We start from the raw sequence: 19,964 nt of genomic DNA on the forward strand, positions 1-19,964 counted from the left end.
CACAACCACAACCACCACCACCACCACCAGCCCAGCACCCCACGGGAGAGAGCCCTTTTGCGGGGGACAGCCCTCCCTGGCAGGCCGGGAGCCTGGAGACACACCTCGACGGGCGGTTCTACCTCAGCCCAGCCGCGGGGCCCCCTTCGCCCCTCGGCGCGGGGGAGGCGGGCCCGGCGGCCCCACAAGCCGGGCGCCTCTGTCCGCATAAAGGAGGCGGGCAGGGCCGGGGACGGCGGCGGGAGGGAGCGCGCTGAGGGGAAGAGCCGGCGCGCGTGGCGGGGAGGCGGCGCGGAGGGAGGGCAGCCCGGCTGCGGGAAGCGGGGCTCCGCGCTGGGACTGGTTCCTTCGCAGCCATTTTCTGTCCAACCAAACAGCCGATTTGCGGAGGGAGCCAACCAGGGCCGCACTGGAGGTTTGTGCCTGGCTCCGGCCAATGATTGGTAACCGGTTCCACTACAGGCTCGAATGAAATGTCCGTCTCCCTCCCCGGGCCCCGGCGCTGCCGCCGCGCCGCCGCCGCGGGGACCAGGAAGTGGGGGGCGGCAGCCCCCGGGCCCCGCCACCGGCCGCTCGCCTCTTTGTGCGACCGGAGGCGCGGGGGCCGCGCGGCCGGGGAAGCGGAGCGGGCGGGCGGGGAGGCGGTGGCGCGGGGGGGGAGGCGGCGGCGGGGGGTTTTGGCAGGGGTGGCGCGGCGGCTGCCCCCGCCGATGTCCCCCTCTCTCCGTGGGGCCGGGCGCGAGGAGGTCCCGTTCCCCCCCCGCCGCCGCCGCCGCCCGCTCCGGCTCCATTTTGTGGCCTAGGCGGGGGGAGGGGGGGGTAGGAGGCGGAGACGGGAGCGCGGTTGCCCCGCGGCCGTGTCCTCCGTGGGCCGGGCCGCGGCCGCCGGTGCGCGGGCAGGCGGGGCGCCCGGCACCCCTCACCGACCGCTGAGGTCAGGGCGAGGCACCCGCCGGCCGCACCTCGGCGGCGGTTTCCCTCGCGGCCCGCCGGCCGCGCTCCGTGTGCCCCAGGGCCCCTCTTCCCGGCGGCGGCATGGCGGGCGGGGGGGGGGCCGGCTTTGTGGCGGCCGCGCCTCGCCGTGCGCGGGCGGAGGGGGCTCCGCTCTCTTTTGTTTTTGCCCGGCCAGCGCCGCAGCCCGCTGAGCCCCCTCCCCTCGCCGCGGGAGCGAGGGGCCGGGGCCCCGCCGCGCTTCTGGCGGGCCCCACCACGCCCACGGCCCCTCGCCGGGCCGGGAGCCGGGCAGCGGGGCGAGAGCGGCCCGGCTCCCGCCGCCGTTGTTGTTGAGACCGAAATTTCGTTGAAGATCTGGCGGTGTTTTGCAGGGATAAGGAGCGTAGGGCGAGGCCCCGGGATGTGGTGAGAGTACCCGGGTGACCGTGCGGGCAGCCCGATCTGGGCACGGCGCTTCGAGGAGGGAATAACAGGCAGTGGTCTGCAGGTGGGCTCCGGCAAAAAGTTCCCAGCCAGTGGGCGGGTACAGGTGTGCGGCCTCTCTTCCCCACAGGTACGGGAGGCTGCCGCGTTCACCACGGAAATCGCAGCCAAGGTGATTAACAATAAAGTTGCTAAATAACTGGGGACGCGTTGTCTTGTTCGATTTCAAAACAAGGAATCGTGGTAGATGAGGTATCTATCGAATGGATGCGAGCTAGGTGCAAGGTAGACTTTGAGGCTGTGTAAGTAGGAAGGTTTCCCCCTCGTGCCCCTGCACTGGCTGCCGTTGCATCATTGAAGGGCATGAAATCAGGAAGTGAGATCGATCGGCTGGCACAGCCGAGCAGCATCGACGGCTTATCCCATAGCACACATGGCAGGTAGGAGAGAGACAGGACTCTCATTCTCAATGTCCTCACAACTGTTGTGTGTTCAGCAGAAGTGTTCTTGGGCATACCTGTGCGTGCCAGCCACTGCTCCATCCAGAAATTACGTAGTTGGTGATCCTGAAGAGTATTGTGTAGGTTATCCACAGACAATCATATTGGAAGATAAAAAAAAAATGCATGTGTTCTAGTAATGTTTCTGCAACTATTAAGGTAGACTGGTTAAAGAAACCTTCCTAAGTCCTGCTGCAATACTGCAGCAATAGAAAATCAGTCAGCTTCTAGCTTTACCAGTTTCTTTGAGGCTTAACCAAAGTGATTTTGCTCTGCAAAGAACTGTCATGTAAAAGCTACCTAGTGTGCTTGGATTGCTTTTGGGAGGGCAAAATAATTGATAACAATGACCCGAACATTTCTAGGTAGTGAGGGATGTAGAAATCTGGATTTCGGCCCTTGAATGGGTTCTCTTATATGTAGTAGCCTTTGTTTATCTTGCTGATAGAGGGAAGTTATTGTCAGTTAAAAAGAAAAAAAAAATTGCAGCTTTCTCAAAAGAAGCTCAGGCAAAATAGTAGCGAAAAGCAAAATGGAAGGAGCTGCTTTGGGCATTATTCACAGTCTGGCTTTAATTGGCTTGCAAGAATGGAGAAATGGTGTTTACGCATAATCATTAGCGTAGCGTTCCTAAACAATAAGCTTAGCGATTACTTTTTTTTTTCCCCTTTGCTTATGTGGCCTATGGCATGACAGTTAAAACATTAAGGGAAGATCCATCTGTAATTCTCTGGGAGACCTATGGTGGTTTAATCTGAATCATTATTTATGAGGTCTGTGTGAGTTGTTTGTGCTCTGCATTGAGCGGTTGATTATATATGGTCTTGGCTGCTAGCGTTTACAGCTATGAAATTATATTTGAAAGAACTCAAGAATACTGGATATTACTCTTTAGACTTTAATATTTGACAATTACAGCAGTTCAAAGTTTAATAGATAACCTCTTATTTGTGGTAGTAATTACATGAAGGGAGGCAGTGTACAGACATTGAGTGAAAAAGATTGTTCAAGATACTGTGAAGATATGTGAAATACAGTGAAACTTTTAAAGTCAGATATCTTTTGTCAACATTTAAAAAAGGCTTGCAAGACTTCCTTTAGTGCTTTCAAATGCGAATCTCAAATGTCACTTCACCTTTAAAATTTTGCTTAGAAAGAAACTTGACTTTTCAGTACCGAGTTTTGCAATAGTACTTTAGAGAAACATGGTATTTGGAAATTGATGTTTTAGTGGCAGGATGCTTGTAAAAAGTGCAAAACATGACTATATATACGCATACTAAACAACATGTCAATAACATCAGTAGAATAAAAGGAAGTGTCAGCAAATTTGATGATTTTGACTGAAAATACTGGCCTGTCCTAAACTAGCTTTGTAAATCTCTTACTTGCCCTATTGCTTGAGAGGAATAAACTTCTTGACGCACTTGACATACTACCGCAACGAAGGAAGAACATAACCAACTTACAAATGTTATAAAACTTACACAAGAAAAGGCAGGATTTATGGATTGCTGCTTTAATAAACAGATAAGCTTAGTTTTTCACAAAAAATGCTAGAAAAGCATTAAAAACTTAATATGGAAAGGTAATATGGGGGCTTTCAGTCAGTGTTGCAGGAGGAAGGAGGTGTTGGTGCAGCCTGTGCAGCACTGCTGCCCTCTTCCAGCTTCTGCAAAAGCAACAAAACTGCCTCTGTTCATCTTGTTTTTTTCCTCTCCAGCTTCTCTCTTTTACTGCTGAAAAGGAGAAGGCATGGAAACTCAGTTTCTCCTGCTTGCTCTGTATCACTGATCCACTCCTACTTGATGTAAAAATGTATGCAGTGGTAGTCCACCCATATATACTGCAGGTAACCATACTTGTAAACGGCTAGCCAGCCTGGTAAGGAGCCACCACATACTCTAGCACAGCTGGATCCATGCGGAGGGGACTTGTGGCCGGTGACATCAGGGCTCGTAAGATGCACCATAAAGCTGATAACACTGGTATGTGGAAGAGGAAGGGTGCAAAGGCCCTGTGTGTATTTCATAAGGGAAAGGTTCCCTCCCTGAGGTCCAGGGGAAGGAGCCTGGTACAGCCGAGATGCTAATGAGCCTTAGTGATGCTGTCAGGTCCTCTCAGCATCAGTCTGCTTCTCCTGAGGTTATTCTGCTGTGGGGGAAAATACTGAATGTGAGAGATTAGAGGAGCCCGAGATGGAGACAGTGCAGCATCTGTTTGTGTTCTAGGCACGTGCTAAGGGGTTTTAACTTTACTTTTTTGTGGATCTTCTGGAATTATGTCCCGTGAATGCATTTACCAGTCGGTGTTTCTTGTTTGAGGAGACACTGCTTTGCTGCCAGGTGAGAATTCGGTGGGAAATTAAGTTCTCCAGAAGTAATTGAAAAATAAAAGGAAATTAAAATTGTATTTTCAATTTATAATTCTTTCTGTATTTCTGTTTAGGAGCAGCAAGTGAGGGTGCAGAAAGCTCAAATAAAACTTCATTGCCTCTGCTGTTACATACTGCTTTACAGCCTTACATCTCTCGTGATAAGGTGTGGTGGCAAAATTAGTCTACAATGACTGATGTAGTTACTACTAACAGCTTTAGTTATCATTTCTGTCCTGCTTCTGTGGCAGGGACAATTGCGTGGAAAGTGTACCAAGTGCTTCAGTTCATATCATATTCTGCTGTCCCTCTTGTAAGGTAGTAATTTTGGGAGACAGGGTGGATAAATACCACGTGAAGTACTTAAATCACAAGAGGCCTTTGGTTCCCCCTCAAGAGACCGGTTTTGCCAATCATTGCCAGATAACTTCCCCATTCTGAAGACAAAATCTTGTTTCTTTGATTCTATTTTTTGCCTTTTATACTGATCTAAGTTTTAGACCCTTCCTCTCCTCAGTGCTAATAGGTCTGGGCTTGTTATTCTTTAGTTATTATTTAGCTGAGCCACTGATACTGCTCTCTTAAGAGAGCTCTTAAGATTAAACAGGATGCAAGATTTACTTTGAGCTACTGAGGTTTTATTAATGCAGTATAGATGTATTTTAGGAACAGTCTGAGTTGTGGGCAGCTGACAGAAGCATTTTTTTTTTAAGTGTCCTCCAGAAAATTTTCTACCAGATGTCAGTGTAAACCTCTATGTTCATTCACTTGCAGCTTATCATTGAGTTTTCTTTGATGCCGTTGATCTGAAGTGTTTCCCTTTGAACGTATTTCTCAGGTTAATTTCCCTGTATCCATTAATCTGTATCTCCATTTTCATTAGAGTTAAAAAAAAAAAAAAACAAACAGAAAACTACCACCAGAAAACTTTGTGCTGCTGCTCTGTATTCAGGTGCTTTTTGCAGTGTATCACTGAATATTTGGGTTGAGTGTCTGGTACTTACTTGGTTTCTCTCCCTTGTTGTTGATAAAAATCAGGTGGTGGCATGGTCACCTTAGAGACTGACATGTTGTTGCTTCTAGTATGCTTAGCTCTTAGTCTTGGTTCAGTCAATATGTGTATGCATGGAGGAGCTTTAGTGTTTTCTTAGTGCTAAAGGCGAAGGGTAATGTACAGCATGCAATAAGTGCTTCTTGCAGGTGTGTGCAGTATGTGCTGTTAGATCAATGTGTTGGAAGCCCTCCTCCCTCCTGCAGTTCAGTAGCCGCGCAGGTGTAGGAGACACTGTCCTGTATTAAGAGGCATTGCAATGTCTGCATGCTGAAACGGCCGTGCAAGTGGGATATATAATCTGCAAATAGGTACTTTAAAGAAAGTTGTTAACGGCTCCAGGGGTTAAAGCAAAATCTGAGAGGAGAGTTTTTGCCCGTCTGGACCTTTGAGGATTAGATCTTCCAGGATTCTGCCTGTTGATGAAATTTAGCATCTACTTCCATCCAAAGAAGTAGCTCTTCCTACTAAATGTGCCAGAGCAAGAACTGTTGTCCTTTTTAGTCTCCCAGTGAGTTGACTGCAGTTACTGTAGGCAGGGTGTTGTTTCTATGGTACATTGGACTGCTGCCTTTTTAGAATAACTTCAGGGACACTGAAAGTTTCGTTTGTTTCATGTTTTTGGTTTTTGTTTGGGGTTTTTTGTTGTTGTTTAAAGGGGGGGATTAATTAGCAACAGTGTATGGAGAGCAGTGTTTTCTCATTTTCTGAGCATTGTATTGTGTTGTATATATTACAGACCTTGTGCTGAGCTGACAATCAGATATGTGGTGATTGACTTGGGTTTTGAACATCTGAAATTAAAACCGTAATACTTGAATGTGTAACTGTGTTTATTATGAGATGACTAGGATAGCAGTGGCCACATTTTTCAGCGGAGTCATGTTTGTGTCATCCATCGGGCTCAAAGAAATACTAGTAGAGTGACTAGATGGTATATTAATCACAGTTGCTATATTTGGATGCCTAGACCTAGATTTGAATTAAATGACAAAATTAAATCTGACTGAAATTCTTCCATCAAACTTATTTGGATTGAAGTAGTGTGTAGAGATGCTGCTCCTTTTCTCACCGCGAGGCCAGCCAAGCAGTGGAAGAGGCTTGCAGGGTGGCTGGGCAGGCTCCGTCCATGGATGTCTTCAAGACATGGCTGTATAAAGCCTTGAGCGACCTGCTCTGAGCTCGGAGCTGACCCTGCTTTGAGCAGAGGTTGGACTAGAGACGTCCTAAGGCCCCTTCCAGTCTGAATTATCCTGTGATCCTGGATTAGGACCTGGTTATGCTAAGCGTTATGCAGAAGCGTGTTATGCTGTCTGTAATCCTCAGTCCCAAGGTTGTCCTGGCAGCTAAAAATCTTTCTTAGAGTAATACCCACGGAAGTAATTTCAGTTGGTGTTAAGCTGTCAGTGCCCGTTTTCGTTATCTGAGGCAGATCTGCCTCTTTCTTTTGCAAGCCTTTTCCTGTCAATTTTGCTAATCGCTATTTTAGATTCATAATGTTGATAAGCTTCCACTCAAATTCTCACTAATTGTGAAATAATACATACTGTAAGTAGATATGGAAATGTGCACATAGAATAAAAGCGAAGATAGTACCTGGAGGATGCATTAGTCTAATATGGCCAAAACTGTCTACAGATGCAGTGGAGGTTTAAAAGAGATTCAAGCAGAAATTGTCTCTTGAAGGTGAGCTGGGCTAATGAAAGCAGGATGGTTTCTTAAATAATATTGCTGCGTCTTGGCAATAAAGATTCAGATGGGGTAGCCCGCAGGACGGGTGAGCAGAAACAAGTGAATCATCACATCACTGCAGAAATTTGAAGAATATTGCAATCCTGAAAGAAGGAAATGTTTTAGAAGATAGGTTTCATAGAAGACTGAAAAAGGAGAGGGGAAGAAACATCAAGGCATTTAAAATAGTACTGGGGCTGAGTAAACTTAATGCTTAAAGTTTGTGGAGACCCTAATTCTGAGTTAAATTCTAGTAGGGATCAGAGAGCCAAAACTGAGAACAAGACTGCCAGAAAATCTGAACTTAATTTTGGAGGTAGCTTTTGGGATTTACCAGACTGCAGAACATTAATTGCTTCAAATTGCAGTAGGAAAAGAGAGACGCAACTCTCTTAATGATGGGTGATGCGAATTTTGATCTTGACTTGCAGGATTGCGATATCCTTGCATTGTCATTACAGCGAGCTGAGTAAGCAAACTGCAGACCCTTTGGAAAATTGAAAAGCGAAGTTAAATCTCCCAAAAAAGAGTCTGCGAAATGCAGACAAAGTGACTTTACGTGAAAGTCGGCATGTGGAAGGCTAATGCTTAAAATGCTACCCTTCCTTTGGGCAGAGCTGCTGTATAAGAAGTGAAACCGTTTTACAAAAGCCCATCAAAAGGGACCAGAAGTGCTTTAAAAAAAAAACTGTCTGTGTGTAATATTCTGTATGATGAAGAAGAGGTGGAAGAGGTTTTTCTTTCTCTTAAACAGCTTCTAAGGCTACATCCAGCTGTTTGTAGTATTGCCTTGAATGCGAGCAGCACTTGGGTTACGTGTGCATCTGTGGCCAAATGTAGCATCGGATGTTGCCTAAAGGTTTGAAAGCAAAACCCAGCCCTGTGGCCACAGGCAAAGTGCAGATTAGAAAGAGGTTAAATTGCTCGTATTTCTGGGTAGGTATAAAAGTAGCACAAGATAGCTTCTCCCTCCCTCTCCCTCTTCAGGCTAACGGTTCTGGAAGAAAGCAAGCTGCATGGTCTCACTGGCAATGACCACGCAACCCTTTGGGGCAGAGGTTGTTTTCCAAAGGCACCAGGGTACCTGCACAGCTGGTGTAGGTCACCGAGTGAATCGAGCCGGGTTCTGCCTCCCACGGGGCTGTGCGTGTATCTCGTCAGAAAGGCCGGCTGCTCGGGTTGGAAACAGCTGGGGTGGGAAGGGGGAAGGATGGGAAGTGCTGGTGCAGAGAAGGAACTGCATGAAGTGTAGAATGGGAATGGAAGAGCTAATTTTCTAGCAAACAGGTAAATAAGCAAATGCTAACAGAGCTGTTTGATGTTAAACATAGCCAAGAAAATTTGAGGCAAAGGCGAATCTGGTGCTGTGCATCTAGATGTGTTTAAAAAAAAAAAAAAAATCTTTGGATTTGTGTGCCAGTGTTGAAAGAGTTTGCATGTGCTGGGCACCCCTTCTCTCTCCCTAATTTCTGCGTTGTTTCCTCTCTGCAAAAGAAGTATTATTAAAGCACATGACTGCAAAAATACAACCTTACCTGGGGCGGGGAGGGGAAGACATTTTGGAAGCATGGGAGCTAAATGTTCTGCAAAAGTTTATTTTTAATATACTAGTTTTAAAGACACCTGCAATGGGGAAAAAAGTCAAGATTGTCCAAAAGTTTTAAAAAGCTGGAGACTTGAATTCAAACTTAGGTTTGGCGCTGCTAAAATAGCCCCTTTGAAAGTGAAACTTGTCTGCCGTGATTCTGTATGGGTCTGAGCTTTCTACTGAGCACCTGGTGATAGTGTTTAAGGAAATTCATTGTTCCTGTAAAAAGGCAAAATGTAATATGATAACAGGTTACATGGGCTGGAGCATTTGCTATTGCAAGAACGTGCGTGTTGCATACGGTGGCAAAATGTGGGTGCAAAAGGCGGTGATGTGTTGGGTTGCTGTTGTGGCAAGTCCACGCTAAAGAGGTGCGAACTTCCAAGGGACGTAGGAGGCATCTTCACCTCTCGCCTCTGCAGAACGAGGAAGTGCAAGATGTGCGATGTCTCTGCGTAGTGAGACAGCAGGCTGCTGAGGATTCTCTGGGCCACAGCCTCTGTTCAGAGCAGCACTGGGAGACCTTCACAAAGTAGATTTTCTAGCAAATGTTGAGACTTACCAGCAAATGGCTGCTGATTGTCTCAGTAGTTTTGCCCCTGTTGGAAGAGGGAAGGCAGGAAGGGCAGGCTTCTCCCAGACTCCTCCAGCTGAAATGTGGTTGGTGCCTCCCGGGACAAAGGTCCCTAGCCAGGGAGGGAAGTGCTGGCTCTTTTGGCCTCTCTCTTTCTCTTGGCATTCAACATACCTATTAAACTGTCACCCCGTCTCTAAAGCCCCAAGGAGAAGACTTTGTGTTGGCCACCACATAAGAACATTGTGAGAGGAGCACTGAGGGATGCCCAGAGGAGCGAGGCGGGGCAGGACCAGGGAAAGCAAAGGAAAACACAACTCAGAAGGCACCTAGGAGTGACTGGTGCCTCAGGGAGGATGAGGATGCAGAGCTGGTCCTGAGGTCTGGCTAGAAGTTTGTCAGTGGGCTTGACAAAAGCTGTTTGGGTGGAGGGTAATGGTGAGTGAGGGATACACTCTGTGTAATAATTGTAGGTAAAGTGTTCAGTGTGCAGTGGGCTGGTGTTGGGTTTTGAGGGTTGTTCAGAGAAACAGATGCCTTGACCTGTTCTGGTCAGACTTGCATGGGAACGACATGAGGTTGCTATATATGTGCTGCATGAACCAAACATTTTTGCACACGGCCTGTGCCTCCAGCTGAATTTTTGGGGAAGATTCACAAAACAGTTTCATTATTTCCATTGTCAATAAAGCTCAGTAACGAGAGAGGGGATACTGTTCTCAAATGACAAAATATTTATACTTTGTATAAATTGGTCTCATAGTTCTAAGTTGATTAAAGTGCTGTTTTTCAGCTGTAGCTGTGCTTAACGGTGTAACAAACATACCTGAAAGGTTTCCTTCTTCTGGTTATAGATGGATGGTGATAGCTCCACAACGGATGCTTCTCAGTTAGGAATTGCTGGAGATTACATTGGTGGCAGTCACTATGTGATACAGCCTCATGATGGTAAGAAATGTTACAGTAAATATTACTATTTCTCTCTGTGTGTATATATATCTATATTTCCTTCCAGTTCTTGTATAGTTCTCTGCTATCTGCTCTCAAGCTAAGAATTTGCAATTGTTTGTATTCATAATGCCTCGCTGTATAAAGCATTTTTTCTGCAGTCTGAAGGTGGGGGTTGGATTTTTCAATGTTGACACTGAGCCCTTTGGGGTAATGACAAAAAAAATGATGTCTTAGAAAACAATTTGTATTTTGACATGATATTAAGAATGCTTGGTGTTCAGCAGCCACATACATTTCTGTGCATAATATAAAGATGATATTGAACACCCATAAAGGTACCCTGGTGTTACATCTATTTTTTTTTTAATTATTTCTACAATGTTAGTATGCTAGGCTTTCACAAGTTCTTCATCCTTCAGTGTAAGATTTTAAACTTGCCTTAATTATTGCCTGCTGTCTATCAAATACAATTTGTGTTAACTTTTCTTTATTTCATTAGACACAGAGGACAGCATGAATGATCACGAAGATACAAATGGCTCAAAAGAGAGTTTTAGAGAACAAGATATATATCTTCCAATTGCAAATGTGGCAAGGATAATGAAAAATGCCATACCCCAAACAGGAAAGGTAAGTCTGGTAAAGAAGGCGTATTAATGAGTTTTATTCCTTCCTCTGAGTGAACTTGAGCTGGTAGAACAATACATTTTTCCAAATGATCCTGGTTTACTGGAGAAAAGCCTTTAAAAAAAAAAAAAAGAAAAGAAACAAACAAAAAAAATGAGCAGGAGGTGGTTGAGACCAAGTCCATTTTTCTTAGGTTTCTGAAAGCTTTTAGTAACTGCCATAATTAGAATATCCACAACAGTGCTTTTCATAGGGCTTTCAAGAGCTTTCTTTTTCTAAGATGTGTTCTCTGAAATTGTTATAACGGGTCAGACTTGGTGACAATCCCATATCAGTAGGAATACTTTCTATGCGATTCTCATGTGAAATTTAATCTGCTTTTATTGAGGTATATAAAATTTGGAGTAAGTGAACCATTTTGGATGAAATAAAAATCAATTCCTCATCCTGGTTTGTCTTCCATCGCCCGAATCTTTACATGTCCAAATGCCAAAATGACCTAAGAAGTCTGCCTTACACCATGTAGCAGATTAGGCCAGATGTTGAAAGACTTGTTTTATTTCTTACTTCTAAGAATAGACTTTTTAATCCATTCTGCTGAGCTGGTGATTGTATAAGCGTTTGACTGTTGTACCTGTTTATCTTAAACCTTTGCAGGGTTCCTATTACTTGCTGTTTCTCTATTGTATTCCACTACAATTCCTGCCCCCGTAATGTTTCCTCTAGCTAAAGCGGATTTCTCTTTTTTCGTTTTTTGAGATCACTCTAAATAGAAGCAAGACATATATCTGCTTGTACTTTCATAGTGTTCAGGGCTTTCTGGAGATCTGGGTGTTACATTTATATCTATGCTGTGAAAATCTCTTCACTAGTCCATATTGTCATAAATTTTTAGTGATCGAGATGAGATTTTTCTCAAGAATTTAGCATATGGGATGTCAAGCTATCTTGAAAAATCAGGGAGGTTTTTGTGAAAAACTGCAGGGGAAGCTTGCTGGCTGATGAGTACTTCTGAAAATCTCGCCCTGTGTGTCTGAAAATATCAGAGGAACTAGTGAAGATTCTACATACGGTTACTGCTTCATTATTTTTTTTAAATACAGATAGGTGGTTCTCATGTGAAGAATAAGAATCTTAATTATTATAATCTTTCAGTTGGTTCCTGTCAGCTTCCCAAATAATCATGAGTAATGGTTGCTGTTATTTTAAGTCAGGTAAATCAGTTTTGTCCAGCTGAAAACCATAATCAAATTTACTTACTTCATTCTTGCCTGGGGCATATGTTTCTTCATTTGAATTCTCATTTGGAAAATTTATACCAGAATATTAAAGCATTGGAGAGGCTTGCTGCTAGGCATATATTCTAGTCCCTGAATCTGGTCAGGATAAAAATACTTCTCATTGCCGAATTTGTGGGAATGTACTGCAGTGGAATTGGAAATGCTGGGTCTATTAAAAGGAAGGTGGAAGTGGGCTATGACATTGTAATGCACAAGTTTAAAGAGAAGGCGTAGGTAAGCAAAGTAAGCAATACTGAGATGCATCGATATGTAAAAGCTTGGACAGAACACAGTTATGACTTCAGGAGATCCTGGCAGTTGGCTGTGTTGCTTGAAATAGTAAAACTTACGTTAAAACCATGTCGCAGCTGTGCTTACATAGAGCAGTGATGACATCCAGTGGTTCCCTCACATACAGGTGTTGCCTAAATGGGTATTGTCACCAGGTTTTGGGATGTTTCCTTTATTATCTAGTGTATTCTTCTGGGGTTCATTTTTTTTTTTAATCTTCTTGCATCTTGATTAATCATTTTATTATATTTTTTTCCTTACTAGATTGCTAAGGACGCAAAGGAATGTGTGCAAGAGTGTGTAAGTGAATTCATCAGCTTTATAACGTCAGAAGCAAGTGAGAGGTGTCACCAAGAGAAAAGAAAGACCATCAATGGAGAGGATATTCTCTTTGCCATGTCTACCTTGGGGTTTGATAGCTATGTTGAACCTTTGAAGTTATACCTCCAAAAATTCAGAGAGGTTGGTATATATTTCAGTATTTCCTTATTTATTTAACCTGGTTGTGTTTATCCTTAGCTCCCTGTCATTGTAATTGTACAAAGGTTAACTTGCACAGTATCTCACAGCTATTGTCAGCGACTAATGTAATGTTTAAAAGCATTCCAGAGGATATCAAGAGAAAAAGAAGTAAGCAAGCATTTTGATTAGACTTGCTGATTCAAAGTAGTTAAAGTTTTCAACTGAATAAATTCTCTAATATATTGCTGGTAGTAAATCACTCTGTTCTTCAAAGGTGCCTATTAAGAATACTTAATTCGATCTTTGGGTTGAATCAATAAAACTGTACTAGACTGCATCCTCTGAGGAACTAGCCTAATGCCTATTGTTCGTCTGGGCTCGAGATCTGCAAAAAAAAAAATATTGTTTTTCTCGTGTCGGAATAATGATTCACATGGAAGGCTACCTGCTTCAATGTTTGGTTTTTTTTTTTTTTAATCTGTTTTTTTAGCCTGTCCCTCAGTTTGCTTTTGATACCTAGTACATGCTAGGCATGTGGTCCAAGCAGTTTAATTTATCCCTTCTCTACCAGAGAGTGATTTTTTTCTTTTTTTTTTTTTTTTTCTTCCTTGCAGCAATTTAAACTTTTTGAAAAAGAAATCGCTTCTGCTTGGGTTTTTTGTTCTGGTCCCCCATTCCCCCGCCTCCTGTCTGCTTGCTTGCTTCTTTACTTTGGTGTTCTTTTACCTCAGAATACCAGATTTAACCAAACAAATAAAAGGTATTTTTATCCAGTGACCTCTCTTCCTCATAGTCCTGAATGAAGAAGTTGTTCAGGGTTAAAATAACCCTGGGAAAAAAAACTCAAAGCAAATTAGTTTGGGGTTTTTTTTTTTAAATGTGGATCCCTCTGTTGGTATGGCTGCTTGGTTTTACTGGCATGAGTGAAGCAGGTATGTCTAAATCAGCAGTGCTCTGGATAAAGATGCTCTTCAGACTTTTTGTTCTGTAAACCTAAGTTTTTTTAATTAATGGGGTCAGACTCACTAACGATACTTAGTTCGCTGATAGCACTTGAAGCTTCCCCTTCCCAGAAGGTCATTTACTGTGATAACTGAGTAACAGGAGGTATAATCTAAAAGTTGAAGTACTGCTGTGTGCTACCTTTTTCCAGTTCTGTGTAGCAGTTGCACGTGCCGTCAAAGTGCTGCATGTGCTTTTATTAAAAATGCAAGTAGTGCCTAACTGGTTTCAGTACTTCTGGAGAAGTCTGAAGTGGGTCTATGCTACTTTCATTCTGAAGTGACCATTTTTGCAGATATATATGCTGTGCTAGCAGAGTAGCAGGACTGGGTTTTAATTGGATGGATGGATTGGATGGTTTTGCTCATCAGTTTTAAAACTCTATTCCAGCTAGTTCTGTCTTCAGGATACTGTATATAGTGAAATGTTTCTGTTTTGTAGCTTAGTATTTAGTCTACATCAAACAGTTGCAGAGAATACTTTTTATACCTGTATTTTTTTCTGAGATGTTCTTATGTAATAGCATAGGGCATCAAACTTCATACTTGTAAAACTGCATGCAGATGACTGGGAGCCTTGGCTTTCTGTGCTGGTATCCTTTCTGGCTGTAGTCCTTGATGTGGGAAAAGAAATCCAATATCTTGGTTTTAAATGTCAACTCTTAGTTGTATGATGATAGCACTTGTGTGTGGTTGGTAAGCAAATGTTGCTTGTTCTCAGTAGTTCTGCGATTCTGTGATTTCTTGTAAATGCTCTTAACTGCTTCTTCTGTATCACTGCAGATCTTCGGCTTTCTGCAGAAGGTGAAAGCCTTTCTTAGAACTACACAATCTTAGTTTGCAGAGTTTTTGAGGAGTATGGCGAAGATGAAAAACAGCCTTCGTATATTCTTGTACTATGCGCGTTCTTAAATCCAATAGAGTTTTACAGGTCTTGGATTTCAAACTCCAGCTGCTGCATAGTGACTTTTCTGCAAGTTCCAAACCTTGGCTAGAGCTTCTGGGGTCTTGAAACAATCTCAAGCCAACTGTACTCTAATACATTTATTTATTTATTTATTTATTTTTTTCCTATCCCCCTGCCCCTCGCCAGGCAATGAAAGGAGAAAAGGGAATTGGGGGAACAGTTACAACTGGAGACGGTCTAAGTGAGGAGCTCACAGAGGAAGCATTTAGTAAGTAATATGTTTTAATTTATTGTATTATTACTATGGCTTTTCTAAAAAACAGGACTTCCTTTAGACATCAGAATTCTTACTTGAGGAATACATCCTGGACTGGCCACACGTTACACCTGTGATCCATGGAGATTTTCATTTGAGATGTCTGGGGGATAACCTGTGCTCAGATAACCTCCTCCCAGTCAGTAGAACTTATGGTCAGAATGAAGTAATATAGTGATAAATGATGACACTCTAGTAATAGCTAATGTCAACTGTGGAAGATTTTTAAATGCATACATTAGTGCCAGTATTTCTTCTCTATACTTAAACCAGATTGTAATGAAAGGTGCAAGCTTTTTTTCTTTATCCCCCCCCACCCCGCGTAGCTACATATTTAGGCCACATTCGTTCTACTTGCAAGACTGTTGGGGAAAAAGTAAGATAAACTCCGCTTGATGACTTGAGGAGCTCGTCTTTGAGAAATGAGCCAGAGAAGAACATCATCTTCGTATAACTCTAAAACACTTAGTATTTCTTATATTCAAAAGAATGCACAGATTGGCAACTAAAAGGTGTAGGGCAAGGAGCATCATATGCATTCACTGTAGTTTTTCTTCCTTATATTGTGAATTAAAGCCTGACACTTGTTGGGACTTTGCGTTGGTTTTGTTGATGCTGGATTCTTGCATGTAGTCTTCACCTTGGCTTTTAAGTGTTACGGGCTGGTAATCTTGAAGCTGATACAAGAAGAATTAGGAGGCACAGCTCTAGTCATATTTACTGATGAGATTTAGTTTTTCAAGTATCTGATAAATCTTCTGTTAAAATCACTGGTAAACTACTGAACTAGCAAAAATTCAAAGCCTGAGGACTGAAATGACCTATTCAGGGTCTGAAGCACACTTTGCTCCCAGTATGATGACTTTGGCTATATAAAACAGTACAGATTCTTTGGGTCTCCTAACCTGGAAGATAAGCTCATAAAACTGGCTGGAAATTGAGAATCTAAACCTAAATATTGCAGGGGACTTAAAGAAAGCTTTTTTTTTTTTAATATGACTATTTTAATTTTATAATTAAAGATTAGGCAAGGCAAATAGTAAACTCTTATCCATACTCACTCATATTTAATAGCTCTGATTCAGTAGTAATAAGACACAACTATAGGCCCAACTTACTTATCTTGGGTGTGTTGCTAATGGTTTCTGGATTGCAGCTGTTGGGAGTCTGTCTGGCTTGGAAGCTTGTCAAATAAATATCTAGAAACTGTTCTAAAAGCTTTGTTTTGTATATATTCTGATTTGCACTTCAAGCATTTAAACTGCAGCTCGAGTTGAGGGAGAATATATAGCTGGAAACCTCTGATTGTGTTTGCGTCCAGTATCTTGTTTCGTATGGGCAAAGAGGCAAATTCACAAAAAGTTCCTCCTCTGGATGCTCATGCTCTGCTTAGCCCACCAGAAAATGGAAACCAGAAAAAAAGAATCCCCTTACATCTGTGGATCCTCTGTCTCCTTCCCAAATTTGGCATCATCCCTGTTAAACGGCAGAAGGCTGAAGATCTGCTCCTAGTCACTTGTTCAAATATCCCGGGCCCCGGAGCCTCAGCGTGCTCTGAAATAAGCCTTAATTTGCTGTGATTTGAAAAGAGCAACTTTGGAAGCGAATATTAAGTCTTGGCAGGATGCAAAGGAGATGTTGCAGGAGCAGGAGGAGGAAAAAAATTTTTCTGTAAAATAACTGATCGTGACAAGTGCTGCAGGTATTTCTCTCCATAGGGGCAGCTATAGATCTATTCCCAACAATGGTCTCGCTGCAGGAGTAGCAGTGATAGCTGTGCTACTGGGACATAACCCTTAGCTCTTTGTCTTAGCCTAATGCCAGGGCTGGGTCAGAGGCTTGGCATTAAACTCTGTTAGATGTGGAACATGTGCATCAAAGGGCAGTAAAATTTTGGACCTGCCAGAGCCACTTCTCACTATGATCTTAATGCATCTCTTAACTTCCAACTTCAGTATTACAATGAAGGGTGGGGGGGAACCAACCAAAACCCCAATTTAAAAACCCCCAAGCGTCAGCTTTCAAATGAAAGCTGTTAAGTTTATACTGTGTTTTCAGAATTTTTTTATGGGTTATAAGTCTTATTTATACGTAGTTACAGCCATACTTCAGAAAGAAGAAAGCCCCATTGTCTGTCTCCTAGCGGAGAATGTTATGCTACGGTGACTTAACTTACAGCTGAAGAGTTTTGCTGCTTTGCTTCCAAGTAGCAGTTGTAACATACCTCCTCTGAATGCCGCAGAGCTCAATGTAAGTGTTATTGTAAAGGTTTATCTTAGAGTGTCACTCCCTGTGTTTTCTCTCTAAATCTCAGCAGTACTTTTTACTCCGTTCATCGGCCTCCTCTCTACTCCAGAAAATTCAGAGCTCTTGTGCGTACCCGAAGGGCGTGCTGAAGTCAACCAACGTAATGTCAGGCTCTGACACTTTATTTTTTTTTTTAGTCGTTGCCTGTCTCTGTTCATCTCTGCTGCCTTCCATGGGGCTTCCACGTTACGGAGTCCTTGATGGATCCTGTTTTATAAAGAACCGCAACGATTTCATTGAGTTCCTCACACGTGTATGCTCAAGTGCTAACCATATGTCTAAACAAAACAAACTGAATTCTCCAGGTTTCTCGGGATATTGAATGCTGGAGGTTGCTTTTTCAGTGGTCGGGATGGCAAGCTCCACTCCGTTCGCCAGTGTACAGCTGTGTATGTTCTGCTTCAGATACGTACAGGGGAAGAACAAGGTGCAGTCTTACTTTTAGATTATCTGATGCAAAATTAAGTTGAATTTTGTTTCTTAAGTGTTTCTTCTTAATGGGAATAAACTTGTTTACTTGTAACACTGAGTAACAAGTTTGTCTATATGCAATGCAGGATGGTAGCTGTCAGGAGAGGAATGGCTCCATAGTCCTGGAGTGGACCGCAATTAAAGGTTATTTACTGGTGACAGACACATCAAACAAGGCTCTGTGTATCCTGCAGTTCCCGTCTAACTTTCTTAAAATGCTCTTTCTTTCAGCTAACCAGTTGCCAGCAGGCTTAATAACTACAGACGGTCAACAGCAGAATGTTATGGTCTACACAACATCGTATCAACAGGTACTGTATCCCGTCCCCTACTCTCCCTTCTGCTGCTAAAATTCAAATGCTAATTCAGCTGCCCTGTTCTGAAAGATGTGGATGAATTTTATTTAGTCCTTTGGTGGTGACATTCCAACACTGTGACAATTCAAGGCTGCTAGCTGCGATGCAGTTTCAGAAAAGGTGCATTTGAATGTAAGCTTGCATTTTCTTTTTCTAGATCTCTGGTGTTCAACAAATTCAGTTCTCATGATTTGAAGAAAACTTTGGATCTGGGAACACGAGACAGAAAAGCTGTGCAACTCTAACGAAGAGGCAGTTTTAATGACTGGTGAAGAGATTTATCTCTTTGTATATTAAATAGCTGTAATGTAGCTACATGAAGCTTGACTAATTGAGGTGTGAGTTCTGACTCAAATCTTTTTCATGATGATTTTAAAAAAAAAAATTGGATTTTAAAGGTATTAAAGTATTTTTGTTTTGTACAAGAGTTTGTTGCTCTGTATAACTCCTGTATGCATTGTATATTGCAATTTATTACTGTCAGAGATTTGTAGACAGTTTCTTATTTTCATATTGAATCATGTTACTTTTGTAATTCAGGTAAACAGCTGGGTTAATTCATGTTTACCCTTTGAATAAAATTGTAAGGGTAAAGTTCATTTTTGAATGCAAGTTGCCTTTATTATAAAGATTGAGTTGGTCTTGGTTATGTAACTTGTCTTGCATGACAACCTCAGCTAACTTTACATGTCAGCATATTTATTGAAATTTTGAAAGGGACTTTTTCCTCGTGAAACTAGCAACTCAAAAGAATTGCTACAACTGTTTTTTTTAATGTAACTTCAGAATTAAAAATTAATCAAAAACAACCAATGCTCTACTACTACATTTAGAGACTAAGAGCTTATCAACAGTATTGATGAAAACACTGACTGTGTGCCATGCAGGTCTTCATTTCTTTTTTTTTTTTTTCAGTTGCATTAACTCTCCTTAGACTTACTTTGATATATTTAAGGTAGTCTTTGTGCTACTGAAATGATTCTTCGTTTTTATGTATGGTTTTTAGAATCCAAAACTTAGAAATTCAAGGGGGGTGGGATTTTATAGTCCTTGTGGTGAAAGATCTCATTTTAACTTTTTACTGAAATGTTTTAAGGTTTCTTGTGAGACTGTGGGAACTCAACTGTGTTAGCGACTTTCTGTGTACAGGCTGCGTGTGTGTGCGTGCGTGCGCCTGAGTGATTGAAACTTGAACAGGTGATACAAATCTGAAATGGAAGAGAGACTTCTAGTTTGCTGTCTCTTTCCTGGTTTTGCAATAAACTCTATCTAGATAATGTAGTTCTGTATATTTAGTGAGCTGTTCTTAGTAACATTGCTGTTTCTTTAACAATAGGGTGGGTAATTTTGTTAGATGCAATGTCTTAGCCTGTTAGGATAGGGGTGATGGTTTTAGTAATATATCTTATTCAGACTGAATTTTGGGACCTTTGATATTTTTACTGTTTGCAGTGGACTGAAATGTAATATAATAATTACCTTTCCACATACCTGTCATTAACTTAAGCAAACCACACCTTGAATCTGTTGCCATATAATTTCTTGCTGGTTTTGTCTTTTTCTTTGGAAAAAAAAAAACCCAAACCAAAACAGTTTAATATTGGGAAAATAGTTTAAACTAAGACATCCCAGAAACCTAAACTAGCCAATTCTTTGCTAAACAAAAATTTTATGTATGTGCAGATTTGAACAGTGTTTCTTACAAGTCAGCATCATGCTGGCAGAGCCTCTGGAGGCGATCCAGTGTATTCTGTGGCGATCGGGGCGGATGTTCTGGGTTTTGTGGCAGTCTGTCATTCT

The 19,964-nt window shown here is 42.5% G+C and overlaps 1 protein-coding gene across 4 annotated transcripts; it reads left to right on the forward strand.

The window, feature by feature from the left end:
- The first annotated feature begins 310 nt into the window (after positions 1-310).
- Positions 311-18,973, forward strand: NFYB (nuclear transcription factor Y subunit beta). 4 transcript variants are annotated; one of them, XM_076339455.1, is made up of 7 exons: positions 311-415; positions 10,050-10,143; positions 10,646-10,776; positions 12,609-12,806; positions 14,901-14,982; positions 18,040-18,119; positions 18,322-18,973. In XM_076339455.1, exons 2-7 carry the CDS (start codon positions 10,050-10,052, stop codon positions 18,352-18,354), a joined length of 618 nt encoding a protein of 205 aa, XP_076195570.1. In that variant the 5' UTR covers positions 311-415; the 3' UTR covers positions 18,355-18,973. The 4 variants fall into 4 exon arrangements, with proteins under 4 accessions (XP_076195570.1, XP_076195544.1, XP_076195561.1 ...); XM_076339429.1 differs by having other exon boundaries at positions 380-443; XM_076339446.1 differs by lacking the exon at positions 311-415 and adding an exon at positions 1,370-1,549.
- Positions 18,974-19,964: the final 991 nt, after the last annotated feature.

Source organism: Aptenodytes patagonicus, chromosome 1 (assembly GCF_965638725.1).
Source record: "Aptenodytes patagonicus chromosome 1, bAptPat1.pri.cur, whole genome shotgun sequence".
Classification (NCBI taxonomy): domain Eukaryota; kingdom Metazoa; phylum Chordata; class Aves; order Sphenisciformes; family Spheniscidae; genus Aptenodytes; species Aptenodytes patagonicus.